Raw genomic sequence first — 17,673 nt, forward strand, 5'->3', positions numbered from 1 at the left:
CTTAGGTCAGGTAAATCCATAACAGACTGTAGAACTCACTCACTAATGTGGCAGAGAGCAACATGGCTCAGAGCTTGCCAGCGAGCAGCAGCTCAGAGGGCATGCTTGCTCTGAGGCAGCAGAGCCCTTTAACAAGGAAAGCAAGAAGGACTCCCCAGTGTGGCTCAGTTGGTTGGAGCATTTTTTCTGTAAATCAAAAGGTCACGGGTTCAATTCCCAATCAGGGTGCATGCCTGGGTTGCAAGTTCAGTCCCCAGATGTGCTGCATATAAGAGACAACAGATCAGTGATTCTCTTTCTCTTCCTCCATTGCCCTCTCTCTAAATCAATAAGCATATCCTCAGGTGAGGATTAAAAGAAAAGAAGAAAGCTTCCCTGTGATGGTGATCACACTCAGTATCCTGATCACAACATCTATTGTTTGGACCCCACCCAAAATTTGGTTTGTAAAGACTGATGAGGCCATACACAAAGCAAAAGGAAATTTGTTACTTACATAATTGAGGTTTCTCTAACATGTCTGAAATAGTCTGAGAGAGCAAGGAAAGGACACTGGCTCAGAGTTTGTTTTTTTTGTCAGTAAGGGGTGGGGCCAAGGGAGGGCTTCCCTGGAAGTGGGCAGTGGCTTGTGTAGTTTGAACCCCCTGGAGGGCTGAAGGAAGAGCACTGCACTTTCTCAACGACTTTTCCCCCGTCGTGGGGCAGGAAGGGGGTGAGGGCACTGCAAGTCTCAAGGGGACTTGAGACTTGATAGCTGTTAGCAGTCAAACATAGAAAGTGGAATCTGACCCTTGACTATAATTCCTAATTATTTTATTCTTTTTGATGCTATTGGGTCCATTTATTGAATTATTCATTGTAAGTGGATCCAAACACAATTGATTTTTGTATGTTGCACTTTCTCCTATAACCTTGCTGAACTCATTTGTTAGTTATTTTTTAGATTTCATATGATTTTCTGTATATGAACAATGTCTTGACAAATAGAGTTTTGCTTGTTTCCAATATGAATTCCTTTTATTTTATTTTCTTGTCTCATCACCCAGGCTGGAACCTTCCATAAATATTGAATAGAAGTGGTGACAGCAGATACCCTTGTCTTGTTGCCAGTCTTTGGGGAAGTAGTCAATGTTTTTCCATTGACTAGGATGTTAGCTATGGTTTTTTTATAGATGCCCTTATCAGGTTGATGGCATTTTCTATTATTGTTGGCCTTTTAAGTGTTTATTATGAAGTGCTATTGGAATTTGTCAAGTGATTTTTCTGCATCTATTGAGATGATCATGTAGTTTTTCTTTGTTCTATTATGATACAGCACATTGACTATTTCCATCTTAAACCAGTCATTCATTCCTGGGATACATTTCACTTGGTTATGGTACATAATCCTTTTTATATGTGACTGGTTTCAGTTTGGGAGAGAAATTTGCATCTATACAAAATATTGTTCTGTAATTTTATTTTCTCATGGTATTTTTGTCTGGTTCTGGTATGAAGGTAATATTGACCTCATAGGATGAGTTTGGAAGCATTCTCCTGTTTTGGATAATTTGTGAGGAATTGGTATATATTCTTCTCTAAATGTTTGATAGAATTCTCTAGTGACACTTGAGACTGAATTTTTCTTTGTGGAAAGTTTTTAGATTACTAATTCTATCTCTCTAAGTATATTCAGATTTTCTGTTTCTTCATGAGTCAGTTTTCATAGTTTATGTCTTTCTGGAATTTGCCCATTTTACTAGATTGTCTAACTTGTTGAGATATAATTGTTTATAATATTTTCATATAATTCTTCTTATTTGTGCAAGATTAGTAGGGATTTCCCCTCTTTCCTTCCTAACTTAACAATTTTAGTTTTCTCTCTCTCTTTCTGGTCACTACCTAAAGTTTTATCAACTTTGTTGATCCTTCTAAGAACCAACTTTTGATTTCATTGATTTTCTTTCTTGTTATTCCATTCTGTTTCATTTATTTCTACTCTGATCTTTGTTATCTCCTTCCTTCTTCCTGGTTTCGGTATAGTTTGCTCTTCAGTGTCTCTATGTGGAAGATTACTTTATTGACTTGACATCCTTTTTTCTTTTTAACAAAAATCATTAACAACATCAACAATGCTATGAGTTTTCTAAGTACGTTTTCCTTTAACCCATCTCCATCCTCTTTTTTTTTTAATGGAAGCATTTATAGATATAGCTTTCCTTTTAAGCACTAGTTTAGTTGCTTCCCATAAGTTTTGGTGTGGCATGTATTTGTTTCCATTCATCTTAAAGTATTTTTTAATTGCCCTGTGATTTCTTCTTTGACCTTTGGTTATTTAGTAGGATGTTTCTTAATTTACACATATTTATTAGCTCCCCAAATTTCCTCTTGTTATGGATTTTTAATTTCATTCCATTATGATCACAAAATGTATTTCTATCATTTCAATTTTTAAAACTTTATTAGTGCTTGTTTTATAGCATCCTGGAGCATGTCGTATGTGCACTTGAGAAACATCTACAGGATGGAGCAAAAGTAGTTTTACAGTTGCAAGTACACAAAACAGCTTATTCTTGTATTATTATTATTCATTGTATTATAGTCCATACAAACACCTGTCCTACTTTTGCCCCACTCTGTAAATTCTGCTTCTGTTGGATGGAGTGTTTTATAGACATTTGTCAGGTCAAGTTGGTTTATGGTATGCAAGTCTTCTATTTTCTAGCCAATTTCCTGCCTAGTTTCATTTTTGAAACTGGTGATTGAAGTCTCCAACTATTACTATGAATTTATTTATTTCTCCAGTCAATTTCTGTAAGCTTTTGCTTTATGTATTTTGGGGCTCTGTTGTTAGGAGTATATACATTTATAATTGCTATATCTGCCTGGTGGATTGACTTTTATATCATGATAAAAACATCTTTCTTTTTTTAAAATGTGTTTTGTTTGATATTAACATAGCCACTCCAGCTTTCTGATGGTTGTTCTTTCCATGATATTTTTCCATCCTTTCAATTTTAAATTAATTGTAAATTTGAATTTAAAGTGTCTATCCTGAAAACAGCATATATTTTTATCTTATTTTGTTGAGGCCTGCCCTGCCTGGTCTCAGGAAGCTGTAACCCCCCGTGACTTAGGCTGAGTGAGAGACCTCCAAACCAGGAGCCACTAAAGAGACAAAACTTATTTCCCTGGCATGAACGCTGCCTGTTCTGTGCCTGGCCTCCAATGCTTGGCCATTTTTTTTTGGCATTTTAAATATATTTTATTGGTTATGTTATTAGAGTTTTCCCAATTTCTCCCTGTTTATACCCCCTCCAATGTGCACCCCCCACCCTCCAGCATTATCCCCCTTAGTTCATGTCCATGGGTTGTACATACAAGTTCTTTGAGTTCACTGTTTCCTACACCATTCTTGACCTCTCCCTGTCCATTTTATGCCTACCAGTTATGCTTCTTCTTTCCTGTACTTTTTCCCCACTATTCCTCTCTTCCCCCTCCCCACTGGAATCTCTCCATGTGATGTCCATTTCTCTGATTCTGTTCCTGTTCTGGTTGTTTGTTTAGCTTTTGTTTTTATTGTTTGTCTTTTATTTTAGGTTCATTTGTTGATAGTTGTGAGTTTGTTGTCATTTTACTGTTCATAGTTTTCATATTCTTTTTCTAAGTCCCTTTAACATTTCATATAATAAGGGCTTGCTGATGATGAACTCCTTTAACTTGATCTTCTCTGGGAAGCACTTTATCTGCCCTTCCATTCTCAATGAAAGCTTTGCTGGATAGAGTAATCTTGGATGTAAGTCTTTGCCTTTCATGACTTGGAATACTTCTTTCCAGCCCCTTCTTGCCTGTAAGGTTTCTTTTGAGAAATCAGCTGATAGCCTTATGGGCACTCCTTTGTAGGTAACTCTTTCCTCCCCTCTTGCTGCTTTTAAGATTGTCTCTTTGTCTTTAATCTTGGGTAACTTTATGATGTGCCTTGGTGTGTTCCTCTTTGGGTCCAACTTCTTTGGGACTCACTGAGCTTCCTGGACTTCCTGTAAGTCTGTTTCCTTCACCAGATTGAGAAGTTTTCCTTCATTATTTGTTCAAATAAGTTTTCAATTTCTTGCTGTTGTTCTTTTCCTTCTGGCACCCCTATAATTTGGGTATTGGCACATTTCAGGTTGTTCCAGAGATTCCTCAGCCTCTCCATTTTTTTTGGATTCTTGTTTCTTCATTCTGTTTTGGTTTGATGTTTATTTCTCCCTTTTGTTCTAAATCATTGCTTTGAGTCCTTGTTACTGTTGGTTCCCTGAAGATTTTGCTTTATTTCATTTTGGGCATCTTTACTTTGTTTTTTCATTTTTTGACCAAACTCAATCAGTTCTATGGGCATTTTGATTACCAGGGCTTTAAATTCTCCATCAGATAGGTTAGCTATCTCCTCATCACTTAGCTCTCTTTCTGAAGTTTTGCTCTGTTCTTTTATTTGGGCCATATTTCTTTGTCTCAACACACCAGTCTGGTAGTTCTGGTTGACTATTTCTTTAATTCCTTGGTTGTTGGAGCTCCATGCAGTTTGATTTTCTGATACTTCTGGTTATTTATTGTTTTTAGATTGGTTATTATCCTCCTTTTGGTTGTGTGAGGAAGCAAAGGGTTTCTTTCTACCTACACCTCCATCTTGGCCAGAACTCTGGAGTTATTTTCTTTTTGATTGCTCTAGTATCTACCAGAAACATCTTAACTTACCAGAATCTGATAAATATTTATACTACTTTTAGTGAGCTATAGAAATGTTACTCCTAGGTAACTCTATTTCCTCTTCTTTTTGTGCTATTCCTATATATTACATCTATGTCTTGTTACAAACCAAGTAATATGTATTTTTAGTTATTACTTCATATAATTTCAGGTCTTGTAAATAAGCAGAGAAAACCTAAAAGAGAGCAAGTATATATTTTTCAGTTTCTTGTACTAACTTTTTATTTACCATTTTTGGTTTTCTTCATTTCTTATGTATTGAAGTCACCATCTATTGTCATTTCCTTACTCTCATACAACTTTGCTTCCACCTACCTCCTTTGTCCTAATATTGTGAAATACACTACATTTCTATGTTATAAGCCCAATTACAGTTATATACCTATTGTTTTATACTACTGAAATTTAAGTTATGAGACAAGAAAAATATGTATTTATAGTGCCTTTTATAATTATATAATTGCCTTTACCAATGTTCTTTGTCATGTGTGTGTCTGTGTACTTCAAGTATCATTTGAGATCACTTGCTTTCAATCTGAAGGACTTTCTTTAATATTTCTCCTAAATTTAGTCTGTGAGCAATAAATTTGTCATATTTTGTTAATTTTGGAATGTCTATTTTTGGCTAAATTTTTAAAAGATAATTTTGCTCAATATAAAGCTCTGGATTGACAGTTTTATTCTTTCAACACATAGAATATGTCATCCCAGTGTCCTTTGCCCTCCATGGTTTCTGATGGAAAGTCAGTTGTTAATGTATTGGTATTCACACATACATAGTCATCTTTTCTCTTCCTGCTTTCAAGATTTTCTGTTTTTAGCTCTCAAGATTTTTACCATAATGGGTCTGGGTGTGGAGCCATTTGTATGTATCTTATTTGGGTTTTGTTGAGTATCCTGGATGTGTAGATTAATGTTTTTCATAAATTTTGGAAATTTTTAGCTATTATTTCTTCCAATAGATTTTCAGTTCCTTTCACTTCTCTGCATCTGATGCACTCATTATTTGTATGTCATTGCACATTTTAATGGTGTCCCATGTTTTTCTGAGGTTTTGTTAATGTTTCTTTTTTTCTCTATATAGAGAGAAAAAGTAAGGAAGAGAGAGATAATTGTCAATTTGTTGTTCTACCTATCCATGCATTCTTTGGTTGATTCTTGTGTGTGCCCTAACCAGGGATTGAACCTACAACTTTGGCATATTAGGACCATGCTCTAAACCAACTGAACTACCTGGCTAAGGTTCTTGGTTGTTTGTTTCTAGAATTACATGATATTTGTTGATCTATTATAAGTTTACAGATTCTTTCACCTGTTTAAATCTGTTGTAGAACCCCTGCGTTTAATTTTTCTTTTTAGTTATTTTACTTTTCAACACCAGAATTTCTTTTTTTAAAATAATTATTTTATCGTTGTTCAATTACAGCTATCTGCATTTTCACCCAACCACTCCCCCTCACCCCAGTCAAACCCATCTACACCCTTGCTTCCATCCTCCCCCTCTTGTTTTGTACATGTGTCCTTCATAGTAGTACCTGCAAACCCTTCTCCTCATTATCCCCTCCCATCTCCCCTCTGGTTACTGTCAAATTATTCTTAATTTCTATGTCTCTGGTTATATTTTGCTTCCTTTTTTCTTTTGTTGATTATGTTCCAGTTGAAGGTGAGATCATATAGTATTCATCCCTGACTGCCTGGCTTATTTCACTTAGCATAATGCTCTCCAGTTCCATCCATGCTGTCCCAAAGGGTAGGAACTCCTTCTTTCTCTCTGCTGCATAGTATTTCATTGTGTAAATGTACCATAGTGTTTTGACCCACTCATTTACTGATGGGCACTTAGGTTGTTTCCAGAACTTGGCTATTGTAAATTGTGCTGCTATGAATATGGGGGTGCATAGGTTCTTTTGAATTGGTGTTTCAGACTTCTTGGAATATAATACCAGCAGTAGAATTGATGGTCAAAAGGCAGTTCCATTTTTCATTTTCTGAGGAAGTTCCATACTGTTTTCCACAGTGGCTGTACCAGTCTGCATTCCCACCAACAGTGCTGTAGGGTTCCTTTTTCTCCACATCCTCTCCAACACTTGCTTGTTGATTTCTTTATGATGGCCATTCTGCCTGGTGTTAAGTGGTATCTCACTGTGGTTTTAATTTGCATCTCTCTGATAGCTAGTGATACTGAGCATCTTTTCATGTGTCTCTGGATCCCCTGTATGTCCTCCTTGGAGAAGTGTCTGTTCAAGTCTTCTGTCCATTTTTTAATTGGGTTTTGTGTCTTCTTGGAGTAAAGTCATGTGAGTTCTTTATATATTTTGGAGATTAAATCCTTGTCTGAGGTATCATTGGCAAATATGTTTTCCCATATAATTAGTTCTCTTTTCATTTTAATGCTGTTTTCTTTGCCCATACAGAAGCTTTTTAATTTGGTGAGGTCCCATTTGTTTGTTCTTTCCTTTATGTCCCTTGTTTTAGGGGATGGATCAGTGAAGATGTTGCTTCATGGAATGTCTGAGATTTTCCTGCCTATGTTTTCCTCTAGAACTTTTATGGTGTCATGACTTATATTTAAATCATTTATCCACCTTGAGCTTATGTTTGTATGTGGTGTAAGCTGGTGATTGTGTTTCATTTTTTTTCCCACATTTCCCAACACCATTTGTTGAAGAAGCTATTTTTACTTCATTTTATGCTTCTTCCCCTTTGTCAAATATTAATTGACCATAGAGACTTGGGTTAATTTCTGGGCTCTCTGTTCTGTTCCATTGATCTATGTGTCTGTTCTTATGCCAGTACCAGGCTGTTTTGATCACAGTGGCCTTGTAATACAGTTTGATATCAGGTATTGTGATCCCTCCTACTTTGTTCTTCTTTTTCAAAATTGCAGCAGCTATTCGGGGTCATTTATGGTTCCATATAAATTGTTGAAATGTTTGTTCTATATCTGTGAAATATGTCATCAGCATTTTAATAGGGATTGCATTGAATCTGTAAATTGCTTTGGGTAGAATGGACATTTTGATGATGTTAATTCTTCCAATCCATGAGCATGGTACATGCTCCCATTTGTTTGTGTCTTCCTTATTTTTTTTCTTCAATGTTGTCAACACCAGAATTTCTATTAGGTTCTTTTTTGTTCTTTATTCTTTTTAAAATAATTTTTATCTTTTCATTGTTACTTCCTACTTAATGAGACCTTTTCATCATATCTCATTTACCATATCTTTTTTAACCATGGTTTTCTTTAGTTCTCTGAATATATTTATAACAGCTAATTTGAAGTCTTTGTTTACTAAGACATACATTTGACCTCTCTCACAGGCACTTTCTGTTGCTTGCTTATTTCCCCATATTTATGAATCAGTTTTCTGATTTTTGGCATGTTTCACATTTTTTTTTTTGTTTTTCACTGAACTTTTAGATATATATTGTTACATCTGTGAATACTGGTTAACTAACTTCCTGTCTGGGCACTATTGTTGTTTGTTTATTTATTTGTTTAGTGACATGGTCGGTCTCTTTTATTGAAGCCTATTTCCCCTGCAGTGTGAAAGCACTGATGTCATTCCACAGAGGGCACAGTCTTGGGAATGTGCAGTCACTCTGACAGTATTTTATTTTTGTTTTTTTTTCTTCTTGTAGCACTCTGACAGTATTTTAGCAGAGCTTTCTTTCTCTTTCTCCCTGATTTCTCTGTTAAGCTGTCTTCCTCCCTTTGATAACATACCCAGCTATTAGGCTTTGCTAATTACAGTGCCCTGAGGCATAAATTACTACACAGTCTGATCCAATTAAATTCAGGACCATTTTTAAGTATAGTTTTTGAAGGCTCTTCTTAGCTTTTTTTGCCAGTTCTCTTCAGTAAACTGGCCTACCTATAGTTTATCTTCTTGCTCACACAGAGCTACTAGCCGTTATCTCATTGCTTACCATAAAAATCTGCATTGTTTTCAAAAGTTCCTTTAGGATTGAAATTCTCCCACACTCTTCCAAATAAAGTCAATTTCTTTGCACATCGCTTCAGCCATTTTTGTTCTTATGGCCTGTCTCTATGCTTGGGCAAAATCTCTTAGTCATGATTCTGCTAAGGGGTGGCAATTGTGATGTGTTTCTCTTAGATGTGGATATGAAATGGTGGTGGCCTGCCTCTTCTAGCATATACCATGCTCTAACAGGGTGAGGAAGCTTGTCATCTGGGCCATACCCACCCCAAATAGACTTTTCATCATGCTGAGATGGACAGAGTATAAGGGAGGAAGGGAGTGGGTCCTGGATCAAGTGCCATCCACTGTTCTTACTGAGATTTGATAGATTTACTTATAAAGTGTTTCTTTATTTTCTCTATGTTCTTAGAACAATTTCCAGAGACTTTAAATTTTTGTTATTTTTAAAAAAATAATTTTCACCAATTTTATTTATCTTGAAACCAGAAAAGCTGGCATTCATACTACCAGACCCAATAAGCAGAGACAGGGATTGAATCTTTATGGGTCCTTTATTCAGATGACTGGTGATCTGAGAAGATGGTGGGTTTGTACCTTAATGGACCATCTTACATTTCCTTTCAAGCCAGCCTTTTTTTATAAGGGGCAAAAGTGTATGTAAGGGATCTAGAATTTCAAGGGAAAAAAAGTGTAGGTAAGGGATTTGGAATTCAGGAGAGAGGTTAATCAGACCAAAACTGCAGTCCAGCAATTTCCCTAGCATCCTTTCATCTGCTGGCCAGTGATTTTCTCTGTGTCCTGGGCCTCACATAATGGTCAGATACCAACTTGATTGCTCATGATCTCTTCTGGAACACAAAGGTCAATCACTTGTGGTCTCCTGGAGTCAGGGTGGCCTGTACCTGCAGTTCCTGAAACAATAGTTTTTTACATGCATTAACTGCTAGGCTTATTAACTATTACCTTAAACTAAAATTTTCTAACTCTTGAGTACCCCATCAGTTTCACTGGAGAAAGTATCCATGGGGCTTCTCATTGTGGAAGTTGTCTCTCTTACTGTGCTCCTCAGCTTTATTATATTAATCACTATCATTAGTTTATTGAAGGCTTACAATGAACCTTGATACACTATTTCTGTCAAAGTCTGTTTTTGAACAGTCCAAGGATAAAAAATACTTGAAAAAATATCTTTCTCTGACATGCTAGACTGGTTTCTTAAGAGTAAGGACTACATATTTCTTAATAATTAAGTTCATTTTTATGAGAAACTAAGATTAAATCAAGGTGTATTCAATTAGAATGTTTGAATGTGATTATTTCACAGGATGATTTGGCACCTTCTGTTGAAGTTTTCCAAGTGTGGTCCAGGGAACTACCTGAATGAGAATCACTGAAGTACTTGTTTAAAAATCAGGCTTTTGAATTTCACTTCAGATTAGTTCACTTGTAGAGAGACTAGTGGAGATATTCAACTCATGCTGTGTGCTAAATTAATGTAGTACAACCTTGGCCAATGAAAACTTCAGGTAAACTTTATTGAATAATAAGTTGTCAAACCCAAGTGGTATAGGTCTTACTTTCTCCTCTAGTCCCTGAAGTTTACTATTTGTAAGGAGAGACCATTGTACAGTGACTTGATGTATACTCTAAGTTATATTAAATTTAGAGAAAACTATATATACAGAGAGTTGGGACAAGGCATACATCCACAAATAGTTCCCACCACCCCATATGTGCCTTTATTAAAAGGAAGAGCTGAAGTAGGGCAATGTGAAAACTAGACAGTCATTTAGAGACCTCCATCCTGTGTACTTGGAATCCTATGTTGTAAAGTTCTCCTCCTCTCTCAACATGTATCACTGTTGCCTTTCTACTGATGAAATGAACAATGATTGAATATAGGTAAGGGTAGCTAAGATAGATTTGGTTTTGAAAATTTTCAATGGCTTACTTGCTTTATGTTATGACTTAATACTTGGTTTTCATTCTGAAATAAATATTAAATAAGTATTTACCACATACCAAAGTGCTCTGTTAGGAATTCTGATTTCCCTTTCATTTCCAAAGGTGGATTTGTTTTCCATCCAAAAATATTTTACCTGTATTTTTTTCTCATTTGATCTCGTATAATCTCAAGCCAATTATTGTTTAACTGGGTTAGGAAGGAGATTATCTATAACTAAAAATAGTATCAAAATATGATAGGTTTAGTGTATACTTATTATTAAAATTACATCTGATTTTTAGCAACCCTTTTACTGTTTTAAAGACATCATCTAAAATTGATTTGGTATAAACTTAATACAAAAATGGTATCTGATACATGAGGACACTTTCATTGTTCTGAGGATACCATCTAAAATTAAGCAAAATGATGTGAAAACAATTTACAGACATTGGAAATGGCATTTCATTGCTGATGCAAAGGGCCATTACTACCTAGTAAAGTGTTTATTTCTTCATCGTCATATTTCAGCATTTTTTCCAAGCATCAGGACAGACCTGAGTTAGGAATATTTGCAGCCCCAGCTCCCAGTTCCCTGCACTCACCCGATTCCTCCCCAACCTAGTCCCAACCCAGGATCAGGAAACTACAGATGTGCAGATTGTGCCTTCACTGGATGTGAAACTGTTCTCACCTCACTCTTATGGAAAGCTGCTGGCAGAGGAAGAGGCACCATAAACCCTGGCATCCCAAGAGGCATCTTGGCATCTGTTGGTTCTTTCTATATTTCCACCCATAGAAACTTTCTAATATATAGACTCTTCATTGATTTTTAGACACTGATTTTTTTTTTTTTTACAAATGGGCCAGTTAAAAAAGTTGTGTTTAATCTGCATCCTGAGTGATCTTCCACTGGATAATGAGAAGTGGACCAAGGAAAAGGGACATAAGCACTTGAGATAAAAATAGCTGCAGGAGAAAGTTGTTAAATGGCTTGGCTAGGACAGTTATACAGAATACTAGGGAACTCGGCCTTTTTTTTCTTTTAACTTTTGTGTTGCAGAGCATATGTCTTGAAAACATTCTGTTTCTATCTAGTATTGAGGGATTTCTTGTAGTGTTGTGATGATTGATCACGGGCTCAGACATAGTGGTGCTAAGATGATGGATTTAAAGCATGATGTTTTGTTATTTTGATAGCTGGATTTGCATATATCTGGAAACTAATTTTGAAGTATACATTAACATAAAAATAAGTAATAGAAAAAAAGAAAAGAAACCTAACATCAGTTTGAGCAACTATTAAGTTCTGTATTATAAGTGGGAATACTTACACTAAACCTGCAAGGCCACTTTTATGATCCCCAGTTTCTTCTGGAGGAGGAAACTGTGGTTCTAAGTGTTAGGTCAGGGGCCCAAAATTAAACTGCTAGTAACTGTTATAGTGCAGATTCCAACCTGGCCAGCTCCTCAGTCTGTGCCCTTTCCCTTCATTCCTGTCAAACAGCAAAAGCTTAGTAAAATGATTCTCTGTACCTGTTTCGATGACTTACTGTATACTGGTTATAATTGCTAATGAATAATTTCCAGGAGGATCCTTTGCCCATCATATGCCAGATTTTAGGGTGTATCTCAATTTCACAATTCTTGTGTAACTTGCAACAGTATTATCATCTATTCAGCTTTCTAAGCCCTTTGTATCTTTCTTTATAACCCTACAATAGGGCTAGTGTTTCTGATCTTACCCACCTCTGCCTCTCCTGCTCTTTGAGTTCCTTGAAACACCTGGCATCAGAATGAGGGGGCTTTCTGGGAAAGATGAGTTTGTGAAAGATGTGCTGAATTGGACCCTCAAGATTACTCATGGTCTGTTTATGCTAGAACTGGGTTAGTATTCACACTGTGTGTTCTCTATCTCACTGTCAACTAAAATTTGTTTTGTTTTGGGTTCATTTTAACAGATTTAAAGAAAGCTTCCAGTTCAAATGCTGCCAAATCCGGTCTACAGAAATCTGGACTTCGGCCTCCTGGGTACTCACGTCTTCCCGCAGCCAAACTGGCAGCGTTTGGCTTCATGCGGAGCTCCAGCGTGTCTTCGGTCTCCAGCACCCAGTCCGTGGACAGTGCACAATCTGAGCAGAACAGGCTGGCCAACCGTAAGTGGGGCAGACAGGGCGTAGTGGGCGTGGCCCGGGGGGCGGTGGCCTGCAAGCTCTGCACACACACTTGCATCGCTCCAGTTAGGAGTGGGTGAACCAGCACGTGGGTGTAACAGCGTTTTACTTTCTTTATGTAATAAGATGAAAATTTGGGTTGACAACTTTAATCTACCATTACTGGGATTTTAAAAAAATAATCTAATCAAGGAAAGTAGCCTACTTCACACTATCATTTTCTTAATTGTGAAGGATTAATATACTGGAAAAAAAAGACTTTAAAGTGACTCTTAAATCTAGAAAATAGTTATTCAGGGACTGATTCCAGGAACTTCAGGAATCCTTTGCTTTGTGGATTCTAGGTAAGAAGTTCAAGATTCATAAAAGGTGTTACCATGTTGTGCCATCATGATACATATTAGATGTTAAATATTAGTGGAAAATTGTTTCAGTTGACTGTGATTCCCTATTTGTATTAAGCTGAACTTCAAGTCTGTGCCCGGGAAGGTTCCCATTAGCTGATAAGATTGCCTGGCTGCTGAGGCTTCTGTTGTCAGCTATATTTTATAGTGTGAATTAATAGCCTCTGAACAAGTCACAATAGCCATTGTCCCTAGCAGAGGCTGCCCTATTTGGCTAAGCCTTTGATGACCAAACCCCACCTCAGCCTCATCAACTTCAAAGTTATTGTTATTACATTTGAAGCCATGACAGCTCAGATGTTGGTTAGCAAGAATCTGCCCCAGGGCCAGGAAAGTTTTAGAGGTTTTTATGTGGAGAGCTGTTTTGAAGGGATTATAGTAGTTGAATTAAATTGGAGGAGAGAAAAGGAGGGAGAGGGATATTAAGCTGGGGAAGAAGTGATTGAGAATGAGACTGATTTTATAGTATTTTTTCAGCTTCCTTTCTGCAAACTTGTTCCTTCTCTGTTTTGGGTTTATGGAGGTAATACATGGAACATTTGTACACATACAGTTCTAAGTTTTGGTCTACCTAGTTATTCCTAGGAGTAATGCATTACTTTCCCTTTTTCTTGATGTGTTAGTAAGCAGTCTCTAAGAGGTTCTTTACTCACCTGGTTTCTTGAAGGTGCTGTGGCTCAGACCAGCTTTCCCATCAGATTTATTTTAGGAATGCCATTGTAATTAGGGATTACATCATGGCACAGTAGGTGTCTCAAAATCTGAAACATGATATAATAAGGAACTATATTAAAATGTGTAACTCATACTTTTATATATGAATGCCCATATGGTCTGAAGATTTTAAAATACAGAAGCAACTCTTTGTCATCATTTTTAGTAGTAAAATTTCCAGTGGCATATTACTCTTTTAGAGGGAGCATGAAGGAAAAATATCTCATATGGTCTATATCTTTCTAAGGGAAAAGTGAAGGTTTTGATTCCTTAAAAAAATTAACTTCAAGGTAAATGGAGCTGTGTCCCCATGGTAAAGCTTTTGCTAAAGGAGAGCTGACAGGTGTGGACAGAATGATTCCAGATGTGCTTAGAGTATTTCTAATCACCTCTGCTTTGAAGGACACTAGATAGGCATGCCTCAGCACCCAGACATTATGTGCCAGAGAAAATAGCTCCTAGTGTAAAGGCTTCATATTAACAGTAACACCCAATATTGCTATTCAGCATTTTCTATTTTTAAAAAAATTGTTAGAATTTATTTTTAATTGTTTGCTACCTAACTATACTAAATTTGTACTTCATCAGTAAATCACAGAAAACTTCACATGTGTTTTAATTTATATCTTAGTACCATTCACCATTATTCTTATAGTTGTTATTAGATTTAATGTCAAAAAAAATTTGCTTCTCTTCTTGAGTGGAGAAATGATGCTTTGATGACAAGGATTAAGAAAAATATGAAGCTCTTGAAAGACCAGAAATGCTTCAATCATATGCTAGGAGCAGTGCTTCATTGATTTGGCTCATAGAAACAATGAACATGACGTCAGAGTTGGTTCCTTTTTTCTTTGTGGAATGTTGTTCTTTCTTCAGACACTGCTTTCCCATCAGATTTATTTTAGGAATACCACTGTACTTAGAGATTACATCATGGCACAGTAGATCTCCCCAAATCTGAAACATGACTATAAAAAAAAACTATTTGTAAATGTGCATCTCACATGTGTAGACACTCCTGTGCCTATAAACAGTTGGAACAGTGTCCACAGTGACTGTGGAATGACATAATTTGGGCATTCTTAAGTGATTCATTGTGAAATCCTTAGTGTTTCCTGGGCTATCTTGGCTTAGCTGAACCTTTTCTGTGCTGTATTCCTGGGTTCTGGGGCAAGTCATGGTGAGTGTGGAGAGGGAGGCCCATGAGCCCTGGATGTGGGTTTTAGCTGTACTGTGCAGAATCTACCCTCCACCAGAGCTCAGGCACTGGGAAGGCCTTCCTATGTCACATGTTTTTTGACCAATGGAGCAGACACAAAGAGGGGAGTTATATCTGTAGGTCCTTTGAATCCCTGGTTATCTTAGCATTCATTTTATAGCTGAGCAAACTGAAATTAGGATGGCTTGCTTGGGTCCCAGGCCAGTGTTCTTCCTTTATTTAGTTCTTTTTTTTTCTTATTTTATTTTAATTATTGTTCAAGTACAGTTTTCTGTCCTTTACTGCCATCCCAGCCCACCTACCCCTCCCTCCCCACCTCCCTCCCATTTCCACCCCCTCTAGTTTTTGTCCACGTGTCCTTTATATTTGTTCCTGTAAACCCTTCACATTCTCCCTTGAAATTCCCCTGAAATTCCCTATTCTCTCCCCTCTGGTCACTGTCAGCCTGTTCTCTGTTTCAGTGTCTTTGGCTATATTTTGCTTGCTTGTTTGTTTTGTTGTTTAGGTTCTTGTTAAAGGTGAGATCATATGGTATTTGTCTTTCACCACCTGGCTTATTTTGCTTAGCATCATGCTTTCCAGTTGTATCCTTGCTGTTGCAAAGGGCAGGAGCTCCTTCTTTCTTTCTGCTGCATAGAATTCCATTGTGTAAATTTACCATAGTGTTTTGATCCATTCATTTACTGATGGGCACCTATGTTGCTTCCAGCACTTGGCTACTGTAAATTGTGCTGCTATGAACATTGGAGTGCCTAGGTTCTTTTGTATTGGTGTTTCAGGGTTCCTAGGATATAATCCCAGCAGTGGAATTGCTGGGTCAAAAGGCAGTTCCATTTTTCATTTTCTGAGTAAATTCCATACTGTTTTCCATAGTGGTTGTACCAGTCTGCAATCCCACCAACAGTGCACTAGGGTCCCCTTTTCTCCACAGCCTCTCTAACACTTGTTTGTTGCTTTGTTTCTGATGGCCATTCTGACTGGTGAGAAGTGGTATCTCATTGTGGTTTTAATTTGCATCTCTCTGGTAGCTAGTGATATTGAGCATCTTTTCATGTGTCTCTGGATCCTCTGTATGTCCTCCTTGGAGAAGTGTCTGTTCAAGTCCTTTGCCCATTTTTTAATTGGGTTGCTCATCTTCTTAGAGTAGAGTCATGTATGTTCCTTATATATATTTTGGAGATTAAATCCTTGTCTGAGGTATCATTGGCAAATATGTGTTCCCATACAGTTGGTTCTCTTTTTATTTTGATACTGTTTTCTTTAGCTGGGCAGAAAATTTTTATTTTGATGGGATCCCATTTGTTTATTCTTTCCTTTATGTCCCTTACTCTGGGGGCCATGTCAGTAAAAATGTTTCTGCATGAAATATCTGAGATTTTCCTGCCTATGTTCTCCTCTAGAACTTTTATGGTGTCACAGCTTATATTTAAGTCTTTTATCCACCTTGAATTTATTTTTGTATGTGGTGTAAGCTGGTGCTCAAGTTCCATTTTTTTTGTACGTAGCTGTCCAGTTCTCCCAACACCATTTGTTGAAGAAGCTATTTTTACTCCATTTTATGTTGCTGCCCCCTTTGTCAAATATTAATTGACCATAGAGACTTGGGTTTATTTCTGGGCTCTCTGTTCTGTTCCATTGGTCCATGTGCCTGTTTTTGTGCCAGTACCAGGCTGTTTTGATTACAGTGGCCTTGTAATACAGTTTAGTATCAGGTATTGTGATCCCTCCTACTTTACTCTTCTTTCTCAAAATTGCAGCAGCTATTTGGGGTCATTTATGGTTCCATATAAATTTTTGAAGTGTTTGATCTATGTCTGTGAAATATGCCATTGGTACTCTAATAGATAGTGCTTTGAATCTGTAAATTGCTTTGGGTAGTATGGACATTTTGATGATGTTAATTCTTCCAATCCATGAACACAGTATATGTTTCCATTTGTTTATGTCTTCCTTGATTTCTTTCTTGAGTGATATGTAGTTTTCAGAATACAGGTCTTTTACCTCCTTGGTTAGGTTTATTCCTAGGTATTTTATTTTTCTTGTTCCTATATCAAATGGGATCTTTTTCTTGATTTCTGCTTCTGCCGTTTCATTGTTGATATACAAAAATGCCTTTGATTTCTGGATATTGACTTTGTATCCTGCTGTTTTGCCAAATTCATTTATTAGGTCGAACAGTTTTTGGATGGAGCCTATAGGATTTTCTATGTACACTATCATGTCATTTGCAAACAATGACAGTTTCATTTTCTCCTTACCAATTTACATACCTTTTATTTCCTTTTCTTGTCTGATTGCTGTGGCTAAAACTTCCAATACTATATTGAATAGAAGTGGTGAAAGTGGACAGCCTTGTCTTTTGTTCCTGATCTTAGTGGAAAAGATTTTAGCTTTTTCCCATTGAGTATGATGTTGGCTGTAGGTCTCTCATATATGGCCTTTATTATGTTGAGGAATGCTCCCTCTATTCCCACTTCGCTGAGTGTTTTTATCATAAATGGGTGCTGTACCTTATCAAGTGCTTTTTCTGCATCTATTGATATGATCA

The 17,673-nt window shown here is 36.9% G+C and overlaps 1 protein-coding gene across 3 annotated transcripts in view; it reads left to right on the top strand.

The window, feature by feature from the left end:
- MTUS2 (microtubule associated scaffold protein 2) overlaps nucleotides 1-17,673 on the top strand; it is a 590,055-nt gene that overhangs the window by 253,467 nt on the left and 318,915 nt on the right. For all 3 annotated transcript variants that reach the window (XM_045844783.1, XM_045844782.1, XM_045844784.1), the window contains one exon: nucleotides 12,576-12,770. In XM_045844783.1, the coding sequence (XP_045700739.1) occupies nucleotides 12,576-12,770 (195 nt within the window). The remainder of the gene's footprint in view (nucleotides 1-12,575; nucleotides 12,771-17,673) is intronic.

This window comes from Phyllostomus hastatus, unplaced genomic scaffold (genome assembly GCF_019186645.2).
Source record: "Phyllostomus hastatus isolate PE091 unplaced genomic scaffold, TTU_PhHast_1.1 phas_contig_41, whole genome shotgun sequence".
NCBI lineage: Eukaryota > Metazoa > Chordata > Mammalia > Chiroptera > Phyllostomidae > Phyllostomus > Phyllostomus hastatus.